Raw genomic sequence first — 12,288 nt, 5'->3', positions numbered from 1 at the left:
TCACAATGGATATAATGAACCACTTGTTGTTCACAACGAGCATTTACTGATCATTTTAGTATACGACAATTCAATATCATAGAACACGCGACATTTTACGTCTTATCACAGCTGTGGTAATTCAAAACTAGCACCTTGCGCTCCTCAGGAGCTGCCTGCCAACATGCACATGGGTGCAAGTCTCCCTGCCTCCCCTTTCCTCAAGAACTAATGAATTTGCCCGCGCAGCAACTCGCAAGGGCTTGCGCGTCAGCAGACCTCCCCTCTCCTGAAGAACTTGTTGACCTGCCCACACACCTGACCTTCTCCCCTTAAGCTCCACGCCAAGATAGCAGAAATTGTGTGTTTGTTCCTTATCGTACGCTGTGGAAGAGCAACACCACTTCTATCAATTTCCACCGCTAGACACCAGAAGGACAACGGTAGAGGCAAATGTAAGCACAGAAATGTAACAATCAAGCAGAATTCGACAATAATTAAATGTCCTTGTGTCCAGCATCAAGAAAAAAAAATCAATGATCTTGTAGTGCCATCATCACCATCATCATTTCTGGATCACCGCGCCGCGCCTCTCGCGCAGCTCATGCTAGCTCGAGCTGCGCGAGGAGTAGAACGAGCTGACACGCCTGGCGTGGCGGACGCTGGTAGCCGACGTGGCTCCACATCAGGCCTGAAATAAAGTGGCGAGATCGGCACGGCCCCATCGGCCGCCTTCGACGTCATCTCACGTCTCTCTTTTCTCGCCGCTACATTGGTGACCCGGAGAACACGCCCTTCGCCGAACGGCCCGCTGCCATGTTCCCGCAACTCTGCCCGCCAGTGCCGCCGTTCCAATCGACCTTCCCCAAGGTATGGTTTATGCAGCTCGACGCCGTTCTTGCGGTGAATGGCATCACGGACCAGCTGCTGATGCACGCCATTCTTCTCGACGCCCTTCCGGTAGAGTTTTACCCGCACCAGGCAGGTTTCCCCGGCGTCGCAGAGCAAGGTACGAACCGGTCCGCAGCGCTCCATTGACCGCTACCTCGGTACCCCGGCTTCGATTTCTTCTACACCTGATCCGGTCGCAGAAACATCCACTCCTGCTCCTGATCACGACCGCGAGGTAGAAGACTTCCCCACTGCGACTGACCTTCCCTCCGAGAGGTACATTCCCTCAGAGCCCCAGTGCAGAGCTTCATCACACGTACCTGCTACCTGCACGTTTTCCACGAAAGCGACGGCACGCGACACCGTGGCCCTCGCCGTTTCCGCGACCACCAGCTCAGACGTCTCGGCCTCCTCCTCGCCGCAGCTGCTGGTCAGCTCCTCGACGGTGCCCCCTGCCGCTCCGCCACCTGCCACTGGTGCCAGCAATGGCCTCCCGGGCGGCCCAGCACAAGGCCACACCGTGCGGCCCAGCACAAGGCCACAGCCGGGCGGCCCAGCACAAGGCCACAGCCGGGCGGCCACAATGGTCACACCAGCACAAGTCCACAGCCGGGCGGCCCAGCACAAGGCCACAGCACAAGTCTCCCCGGGCGGCCCAGCACAAGGCCACACCGCGGCCCGCGCCTGTACCGATGCCGCAGCCTGCGACCACGGTGCAGCGCGGAGCCGCAATGGGGCTCAACACGGGGAGTCCGCTGCTCATCGGGAACCCCGCGGCAGTGCAGCCGGGCATGTTTCCGGCTGGACCTGCGCAGGGCACTTTCCTGCTGAACCAGTACATTCCGGGCCTGGGCCACAGCCCGATTCTGATACAAGGTGCATCGGGGCAGACCCAGAGCTCTCTGGGACAGATACAGGGGGTCCAGCTGGCCCTGCGGCCACCCCATGCCACGGGCCTGACCCTGGGACCTCAGACGGGGCCCAGGCCCCATGGGGGACATCCAGGACCGCCTGGCACCCCGACGCTTGTCATCCCACAGAACCTGGGGCCAAGGCCCAACATCTTTCTGGCACCGCCACGCATGATGTCGCCCCCCTCGTTTGCCATAGTCCCGGGACAGCCACTGACGCTGCAACAGCTGCAGGCCATGCTGCCCACGCAGACCATGCTGGCCCAGCCCACACTGGGTGCGTTCCAGACAGACCAGCACCAATCCCTGGTGCAGATACCAACGTTCACCCAGCCGCAGATACTGGCGCATGACCACCATCACCACCACCACCATCATGGGGCCCTGTCGGGACCTCTCATCTCGACAGGCGGCAGTATAGTGTCCTCTGCAACCAGCGCCAACATTGTCACCCACCATCCTGTCATGACCTCGGGACACACGGTCCACTCTCGGCCTGTCCGACCAGGTCACCGTGAGACCCGCTTGTCGGCTACCACAGTGACCCGGCACTTCCTCCTTCGTCCCTTGCGCTTCTCCCAGTGTCGCCCGCCAGAGACCCGCTGCTTACCGATGGCCAATCAACGTTGACAACCTGGACTTTCCAAATGAACACTTTATGGATTGTCGTTCATGTATATAGCATTTGTCGCTCTCTTTTTTTCATATGCCTTCAAATCGCGCAAAGCGCTAGGAGGGGAGCCCTGTAGTGCCATCATTACCATCATCATTTCTGGATCACCGCGCCGCGCCTCTCGCGCAGCTCATGCTAGCTCGAGCTGCGCGAGAAGTAGAACGAGCTGACACGCCTGGCGTGGCGGACGCTGGTAGCCGACGTGGCTCCGCATCAGGCCTGAAATAAAGTGGCGAGATCGGCACGGCCCCATCGGCCGCCTTCGACGTCATCTCACGTCTCTCTTCTCTCCTCACTACAATCTTAAGCAAAAGAGAAGCCATTACCAGCGCTGTCGCTTGTGGCGTCAAAGGTGACCGAGTGAAGCTGTGAGCCCCTGTCTTCGAAGCTGTCGAGAAGACGGTGGTCAACTGGTTCTTAGAAATCAGAGGAAGCGGAACTCTTGGGAGTGGGGCATTTCTGCAGCAGAATGCAAGGAACTTTGCATGCATCGTGAGTCACGATGATTTTGTGGCTAGTGATGGCTGGCTGCAGCGCTTGAAGGAGCGCCACGACATCGTCGGTAGGGCTGTCAGTGGGGAATCACTGTCTGTCGACTGCAAAATAAGCTGCAGGGGCATGGATCGAGAAGAACATTGGGCAGCTGCTCGAAAAATACAGCCCCAGAGATCTGTTCAACGCAGATAAGACTGCCCTGTTCTATCAAGTGTTGCCGGAAAAAACCTGGGCCCTCAAAGGTGACCACTGCCAGTGTGATAAATAGAGCAAGGTTCATGTGACCGTGCTATTATGTGTGAATATGGATGGGTTCAGAAAGCTGCTGGCCCTCATAATCAGCAAAAGTGCATCACTACGGTGCTTCAAAGGAAAGTGGAAACTCCAAGTAAGTTATGTCTCAAACCGCAAGGCCTGGATGACAGTGGAGATCTTCGCACATTGGCAGGGTGAGTGGGACGAGCGGCTGGGCTAGCAGAACTGCAAGACATGCCTCATCCTGGATAACTGCACAGCCCGCCACACTACCATTGTGCTTAAAAACATTGAGCTGTGCTTTGTGTCACCTAGCACTACTGCGGTTGTGCAACCCTTTGACCAAGGGGTGATCGGGAACTTCCAAGTTGGGCTGCCGCAAGTGTGTCATCGATCAAATTTCGCTGAATACGACCATGAAGGGCGAAACAACAACTGATCTGTAGATTGTGATCGAGATGTTGCAAGCTGCCTGGATGGCTTTAACGGCAAGCGCGATCGCCAACTCCTTTTGGCATGTTCATGTGGCGCCAGCAGCGGAGAGCTTAGAGAAGGTTTCAGCAATGTCGCCAGTAAGGGTGCCGCGGGGGACCAGGCCTGACATAGTGGGACGCTCTTCTTGACACCGGCGTTGTGCCTAACTGTGACATTTTTTGTTCATACGTCGGTGCCAATGCTGATGCGGTGACAACCGAAGAGTTGTTAGATCCGGAAATTGTGTGCGGGGTGACAAGGGTGCATGACGACACTGACGAATGTGTCGACAGCCTGGAGCCTAATGTTGGTGAACCTAACGTACCGGTGGCCACGCAAGTGCTGGATGTAACAGAGCTGCTGCGTCATTTCTTTGATGCTTACGATGACGACGAGGACTCACTCGAAATAGCTGCTGCAGCTTAAAGTGCAGTCATCCGCATTAAGAAGAGTCGGGAAGTCTATTAAAGACTACTTTTCTTCGAAGTGATCTGCCAGCTGGTGTGCTGAATTTGGCGAAAATAAAGTGCATTGTTATTTATTATTTTTTAGCTGTTGCCTCCCAACAGCCTTTTTTCTTGGTTGGTGAGTATTTTCTTTCTTGCTGTCTAATTGCCAGTAAAAATGGATATTGGCTATAACGAACGAATGGTTATACTGAAGTAATTACGACTCCCCCTTCAACTTCGTTATTATGAGGTTTGACGGTAGCAGTGAATCTGAGAATGACGACTGTTCGTCGGACCCCTCAGAGAAGTTGACTTTATCGTTCCCACTCTACCTCACGATTCCGCGTGTTGGTCGACACCCAAACTTTGGAAGGCCATTTGATGAAAAAAAAAAAAAAAAAACAACTTATAATCAGCAATACAAGGTTATATAGTACTTGAATATTAAAATGAATGATGAGTATGGGAGTTTGTAAAATTTCCAATTTGTTATGTCCAGATTAAGTTCAAGCTGAAACCAAAGTGGTTTTGTATTTTTTTGCAGAAGGGACACTATGTGGCAGTCAAGTGCAGCTCTGAGTCCGACTGCCGTGCGTGGCTAGAGGCCCTGCAGTCACACTGCCAACAGGATCCTCAGCGCAGCTTTGTGCAGCCAGTCGAGAGGCCCTTGCCCTGCAGCAAGGTTGGTTGATGCTCATAAAATTAGGCTTGTATTGAATATTCAAGTGCCTCGAATATGCGAAAAAATATAACAATACTATAATTTGCTTTGATTCGAATTTAATTTATTTGGTAGTTTCAAATATTCTATATGAGAAATATGTCTACTTTGTCTGTATGTAACCTTTGTAAAGGTGGTTTCACTGCAGTATAGTGGTGCTGAACCGTAAAAACATTCGATTGAAACTTGGTCAGTTTGTAATTTTTTGTAAAGGTCGTTTCTCTAGAGTGAAGGGGTGTCAAGCCATGAAGGCACCTAATTATAAAAAGTATGCACGGCCGCCAAGCCCTACTTACATGAATGAACATATTACCCTCAAATCGATTATACTTTTTTCAAGTTCAAAAGCTTGTTATGTCAACTTACATGCTCTCAGCATAGTAAATTTTAAAACTTAACATATTTTACAGGTAATCACTTACATTCTACCAAATGTCAAAAACCGCTGCTATTCAAAGTTGCTTCCTTTGAACTAAAAACAGTGACATTTGCACACGCCTTGTCTCAATAAAAAAAACATTGTGATGGTGTGTCAGGTCGAGATAGATGGGTGCATTTTACTTTTTGTTCTGTGATATCTACTATTTCATTCAAATTTGTTCGACCAACGCACTGTTTGCTTCGAATCTAAAATTCACTATTTGTGCATGCCTATCATAAATACATAGCGTTAATAGCAAAACGTTGATGATTCAGGAGATGGGAGGGAAAGACTGGCAAAAAAATGCATTGGTTACTTTTAACAAAGCAACATTTATTTAGATAAAGCTAAGAAATCTACTGTAGAGACAAGGATATGACATCTGTTTAGTTGCACTGTTGTCTCTCTTCCGCCTTCTCTCAGAACTGGCGTACACTCATACACCCACGCTCACCATGAGGGACAAGAGTATAATGTTGGTCGTGTTGGTAAGACATAACTAATGATGTAGCACATAAAATATGTGAGACACAGGACATTTATCTTGTTAGACACAGGGTACATATCCTCTTTGTCTCTTCCTTTGTTCTGTTTCTCACATATTTTACGTGCTACGTCATTAGTCACCATGGGAGGTCCACGTCAGTGTCACATTACCGCTCCAGCCTCCGCCCAGCTCGGCTCGTGCAGTGGTTGTGGCCTGGCACCAGCTTTTAAGTTCTGTGCTTCACTACAAGAGCGTGCACACGCAGTGATTCTGCAATTATCGACCCTCCTGGTCGGAGTCTGACCCATCCGAGTCTTTCTCATCTGGCCCCACAGCTTTAGCATGTCCAATGGAGCGATGCTGCTGCATGCGTTGCTCCTACATGGTGCACTGAGCAACCTCCTGATGCGTTATCTCCCACTAGGTGGTTATCCCGTGATGCTATACGGTCCTCTGTATTTCTCCTTGATTCGTCATACTATGTAGGCTCTCGCATAACCAACACGACATCTCCTGGTTTGTAAGTTATTGAACGTTTCTTGTATCTTATCTGTTGTTTCATTTGGTCTTTGCAAATGCTTGCTGTAGGCAAAGTAAAACCAACAAGGGCAAAACCTTACAAGTTCTGCGGTTGTTATCTTGATCTTCATTTCCGCAGCATTGGTCTTAGTCGCTGTAAGCAAAGCAGTGGTAATACTCTTCAATGGGTCAGTTGAGTTTCTCACAGTGCTCCAGTGCGAAGCTTGGGCACGTTTTGAAGTTTGTGGTTGCCATTGAACATATTCGCTTGGCACTGCAGCTTGATTTCCCGTCCTGCATCAGCTTTTCATTGATGCAGCAGACTTCTGATCGTACAACCCGCTTGGTGGCTTTCATATTCAGTTCCTGATACAAAACGTTTATTACAGGAATGCGGTTCTCATTTCTCGCACCTGCGTTCATGACACAACACGATATGCAATGGTCGCGCCCCTCTTGGCACCTGGGTCAAAAACATGGACGCTGGCTTCGCTGCCCATAACGTAGGACTTGACAAGTCCTACATAGTTCAGCGGAGCTACTGTCAAATCTTTGGCTCAAAGGCAGACCGGGTGCCTCGAAAGATTTCGAATATTGATAGACTGTAGTGTGTCATCACTTTCATCCAGATTCTTCTCTTCAAAGGTACACATGGTGGTCCATTGCCTCACTACAGTAACGTGAGGTTGTTTGGTGAAGGGCTGCCCCACAATGAAAGGAACCGCTTGTGACTCATTTGGCACGACCAGCGCGGGTACGTCAGCTGTTGCTGGGTGGACTGTTGGGTTAATGTTTTCCTCACCACATGGCGTCACACGCCTGGACTTTTAGCGCCTGATGGTCCGCGGCTTCTTCACCCTATATTTGATTCCGACCAGATCTGCATACTCCCACCGAATAGGGACGCACCGACTGCCGAGGTCAATGTAAGCTCTCACTTCATTCCCGTTAACCTTAGCCAGCATGAAGGACTTTCATTTGCCGCGTTTACTGCACGGATGTCCAGATTCGTGATGCTTTAAAGGAGGTGTGGCCTGCTCTCCCTTTCTCGGCAGTTCTTGGCCTCGTGTCTACTTCGGTTACAAATGCTGCAGCTTACCCTCCTTTGCGAACTCGGCTGTTGAAAAAGACAGGACTGTACTTGTTACAGGTAAAACAGTACAGCCCTTCTTTTTGAAAGGGGTGTTTTCTCCTCGGTGCAGACGATCCAGTCTCCCTCCTCAGTTTAGAGTTTTTTTTTTTTTTTTTAGTTTTGTTTACTCTCATTGGGCCATTTCCGCGGCTCTGTTTTCCTTGTTTCTATGGCCTGCTGGATATTGAAACATGCAAGAGCAACTAACACGAACACAATCCAACGCACTGCAACTTCGTCGTTCTCCTATACCAGTCTAACCCTCACGCGCCAGTCACTGTCAGTATGATCCACTACATTCGCCGCCCCCTCTCCCCTGGAGTCTGAGCCAGAAGACGAAGAGGTGCGAATACAGAAATCACGCAGCACATTAAGTTTCAGCTGCCTCGCATGGGTGGGAAACTCATGGTTTCTTCTTTTGGTGAACATTTCAGGAATAACTTCCAGGCAAAACATAACAGAGCGGATAGGGCTTTGACCACTTGAAATGGGCCGGCAAACCGGGGAAGAAACTTCTGCCAATGCTGTGGAACACGCTGGGTGGGTTGAACCAGCGCTAGGTCTCCTGGTTTGAAAGGGGCGTGGTTCTAGTTGGAAGGCGAGCGCAATTTCGCTTAATGATGCGCTATGGCCAAGGGCACTATAGAGTGAGCTTTCAGGAGAAGGTGCGAAGTTTTTGTTATCATCCAGACGGTTTTGGGCTGTTGTTTTTAAACCGAAGAAGCTCTCTTACGGAACTTTTGGGCGTCCTTTTATAGACAAGCTTGAACGGAGACTCCCGTGTTATTTTCTTCTGTGATGTATTGAGAGCGTGACAGCTGCGGTGACATATAAGTCCGAGTTGTTATGACTGGTACTCACGTATGACGACAGTATGTCCTTTATGGTACGGTTTGTATGTTCTACCAGACAGTTTGTTTGTGGGTGCTAAGGAGTGGCCGCTGCATGTCGAATCCCATGATCATTCAAAAGGTTTCTAAATGCTCGCGACGTTAAGACCGTGCCACGGTCAGTGATGAGCAAGAATGGTGTGCCGTGTAGAAAAATGACGCACTCGTTGATGAACGTGAGGACGTGCAGAGTCGAAGAGTCAGGGATGGCTCTGACTTCGATGCACTTCATGAGATAGTTCGTGGCAACGATGAAGAACCTGTTGCCGCGCGACGTATGCGGAAACAGTCCCATGTGACCAAGTCCCACTATCTCAAAAGGTGTTTCCGAAGGAGGGATAGGTTGCATGGGAACCGGTTGCAGATTTGTGATGGACTTTCATACTTGATAGATCGTGCACGACAAAACATAGCGGGAAATGTCACTGTGCATGCACTGCCATCGAAACCTCTCTGATGCGTGCCAGCGTCTTGTGCAGCCCGAGGTGGCTGGCAGTCGGAGCGTCGTGGCACATGAATAGTACCGTCTGTCGCATATGGCTACCGTCACAACAGACACACACGACCTATTCCGATAATTTTGGCGGTAAAGGATTCCCTCACAGACAACACAGAAAGAATTTGACGACTCTTGGCAGTGTGTACTTCCACGGATGAAATTCACTTGCATTGGAATGTTTTGAGTCCCAGGAGTCAATGGTTCTATAACGCTTGAAGCAACACAGAAGCTCCTCTGCAGAATTGTATGTGTGCGTGTCGATGGCTTGGATGGTGTCCTGATTGTTTAGGCCGGTGATTTAATACAGTAGATTCTCAGTAAACGGAAATCGGTTGACCCGAACTACTGCCTAAACGAAACCATTGCCTCTGCAATGCTTGGTTTCAAGCTTGTATTCTGCTTCTATGTTCACCTCTCAGTAAACAAAACTCCTGTTAAATGAAACATATTTTTCTGGTCCCTTCAGGTTCCATTTACTGAGAGTCTACTGTACAAGCTTCCTTGTTGAGGTTGCAATGGTGCGCTCCCTCTAATTTGTCATAGTACAGTTGAGCCCACTTATAATGAACCTTAACGTTACACAGTATCCATGCACTGCATCCCAAAGTTTGTAGTAAATGAAACAGCTTAAAAAAATTTGCAAGTGAAAACACAAAATATTTTTTCTCAAAAAAGTCTGTGATGCACATGTTTCGAATTGCAGAAATGATAAAGATGGTCTCAAGTTTATTTAGCGGCAGCGTGCTCTTTACAGTGATCCCGCCCTTGCGCCAACTGTGCCAAAGTGTGCTAAATTAAATTTAATGCGCCATCTTGATAATAACAACAGAAATTGCGCCAAACTGCTCCAAAGTTGGATTTGGGATGGTCTATCACCGGCAATAACCACGCAGGTGCGTGGTTATTGCCGGTAATAAGCATAATGATGCTGCTCATGAACTTTCTGTGCTATCAACTTCTGCTTCACAATCAGATAACTGACAGCATGAAAGCTTCGGCACCTCCGCAGGGGCATCTGCAATAGCAAGCGTTTGTTGTGTGGCAACACCACGGACCCGAGCCGAGGGGGGTCGACTCCTCTCCACGCCTCGCCGTGTGTGGCTTAGCCATGTCTTGGGAAAATGGGATCCTGTGGGTTTAGTCTACGCTGGGTGCTTGGACCTTTGAGGTCCCCTGGCAGAGACAACACACCCCCTTTGGCCCCGGCTTCACGTAGATGGCACCCTTGGGCCGACTCACCCACGGGAAATCGGCAGTCGCGTTTTCCTATCTTTCTCTTTCTCTCTACATATTCGTCTTTTTCATCACTTTTTATTAGGCTTGTGCGAATAGTGAATTTTATGTTAGAAGCTAATTATAATTTTGGTCGAATAATTTCAAATCGAATAGTATATAAGACACATAAATAAAAATGGCTATATTTATCATCATCTAACTAACCTGTACAATATTTTTAAAAAATTGAAGTAGGGCCTTTATGCAAATGCCATTTCTTTTTTCGTTCAATGAAGTCGAAACAACTTTAAGTAGTGGCAGGATTTGACTTTCACCAGGATGCAAGTCGTAACTCTTAAAATATGTAACATTTTATAATTTATTATACTTAGAGCACAAATACCCCTGTAAGCCCTCAAGACGAGCTTTTAAGCTTAACAAAAGGAATTGATTTGAGGGTAATATTTTTATTTAAACGGGTCGTCCGATTTTCAAGTAGCCATGGAATGGATTCACTAAAGAATCTTATTGCCTCATGAATTCACAGCCGCAAAAATTTTAAAAATTAATCCAGTATGTCCGGAGTTGCAAAGATTTCTCGCACGCTGCGAGTGAATTCTCTCTTCTTTTTCCGACGAAACGCTGGAAGCTTAGCAAAGAGGGATGGCACGGGGACAGAAAATATCTCACGCATGCTTTCTGAGCTTGTGGAGGAGCCCTTTGCCGAGAAAAGAGAGCAATTTTCAGCAGAGTTTGAGAATCTATTGTGAATCGCACACCGCGTGCCGCACTCGAATGTTTGGCACGCGTGTCCTTGGTAGCCTCGACTATTGATCGGCAGCATTTTCTTACAATGCTCAAAAAGTGTTGCAGGGCCCCTTTAAGTTTGCAGGGGGGCTTTGCGGCAAAACAGATTTCTCCTGGATAAGTGCTTTCACAGTTTAGCACCCCTATACCTTAGTGAAACCACCTTTACAAGTGGTACATACGGATTAATATGCATCTATTTGTTCCTTGCAATTACTTCGAAATTTTCAATAATTTCAATTCGTATCGAAGTGAATTTGAATATTTGCACAAGCCTAATATTTTCTACTGCGATGAAACTAGACGTGTGGGCCAACGGCACACGTTGGCCCACACTTTGCCAGCGAGTTCGCAAAGTCCCGGGCGCAAGGTCTAGCATTTAACATTTAGGAGAACCACTCGGAGGCAGAAGACATGCTTTGGTATTACCGAAGTCCACTCCTAACTTTTCATGAAATTAGCAAGCACTATCAATAGGAATTGCGGAGGTTCCCCTTTTTGCATTCAACTCTAAACAGAGCTCAGTCTACCACGTTACGTCAACTACAGACTAAGGTATACGCTTCTCCTCTTGAATGCCTTAAATATGTAGACATTATACAGCCTGGCTGCCCTTGCTGTGGCAACCCATGTTGCAATTTGCAACACATGCTGTGGCAATGTCCTGCCCTGCGCGAAAGGCCCAGGTCTCCCTCAAGGGAAGAGGACGAAGGAAGACCAGCTACGGGCTATCGGGAGAGCCCATGACATGGCCGAGGAGATGCAGCTCCCCATCCAGTAGTGGGTGCGGCCCGCCGATGTCGGCCCCTGTAAAGGGGAGTGAGTGTCGTCTCCAGATCAAATTAAGTTCTTTGCCAGCCTGCCTGCGTGCACGACCTGATGTGAGCATGTCATGCGAATTTAACCTTGCGTGCGCATGATGTGTTGATGCGTCTGTGTCGTGTGATGTTCCAGCTCCGAGTTGCTCCGATAGCGAAAGGGAATCAGGCTAGTGAAGTCTACACTGGGCGTGTGCCAAAGGTTTCAAGCTCACCTCACCGCATTATGCTTTCGCTGCTTGTATTGAACCAATTCAAATTTTCAAGTGGTACAAAGCTTTTCATTCGACAAGGAACAACTTCCATTGTCTAAGTGAAATTTCTCATGTGACTAGTTAAGCGCCACTTGAGTAGTAAATGACAAAACAAAAGACACATGGACATTTTTTTTTTATATCTGCACTTTGCTTTCCGTCATACACTCCAAGGTTTTGCATTTGTTCTTCATTGTCCTGCGTATGCACCGAAGCACCTTCTATCCCCTACGAATGCAAGCAGACACTGGGGATATGATGAGGAGACGACGCGACACGAATACTTGTGTAAAGGCTAATTGGCCTTCGTCTCGGCTAAGAGGCCCCCTCAGGAACTTATGAGATGCAGTATAGGTTGCACCTCATAGAGTTGTGAGAGCCCAGTTCTGCCCGGTAAG

The 12,288-nt window shown here is 48.7% G+C and overlaps 1 protein-coding gene across 3 annotated transcripts in view; it reads left to right on the top strand.

Moving 5' to 3' along the window:
* Positions 1 to 12,288, top strand: part of LOC119163047 (uncharacterized) — a 512,110-nt gene that overhangs the window by 387,352 nt on the left and 112,470 nt on the right. For all 3 annotated transcript variants that reach the window (XM_037414982.2, XM_075874279.1, XM_075874278.1), the window contains one exon: positions 4,672 to 4,809. In XM_037414982.2, the coding sequence (XP_037270879.2) occupies positions 4,672 to 4,809 (138 nt within the window). The remainder of the gene's footprint in view (positions 1 to 4,671; positions 4,810 to 12,288) is intronic.

Source organism: Rhipicephalus microplus, chromosome 9, assembly GCF_043290135.1.
Source record: "Rhipicephalus microplus isolate Deutch F79 chromosome 9, USDA_Rmic, whole genome shotgun sequence".
NCBI lineage: Eukaryota > Metazoa > Arthropoda > Arachnida > Ixodida > Ixodidae > Rhipicephalus > Rhipicephalus microplus.
This window is presented reverse-complemented; position numbering and strand designations above follow the sequence as displayed.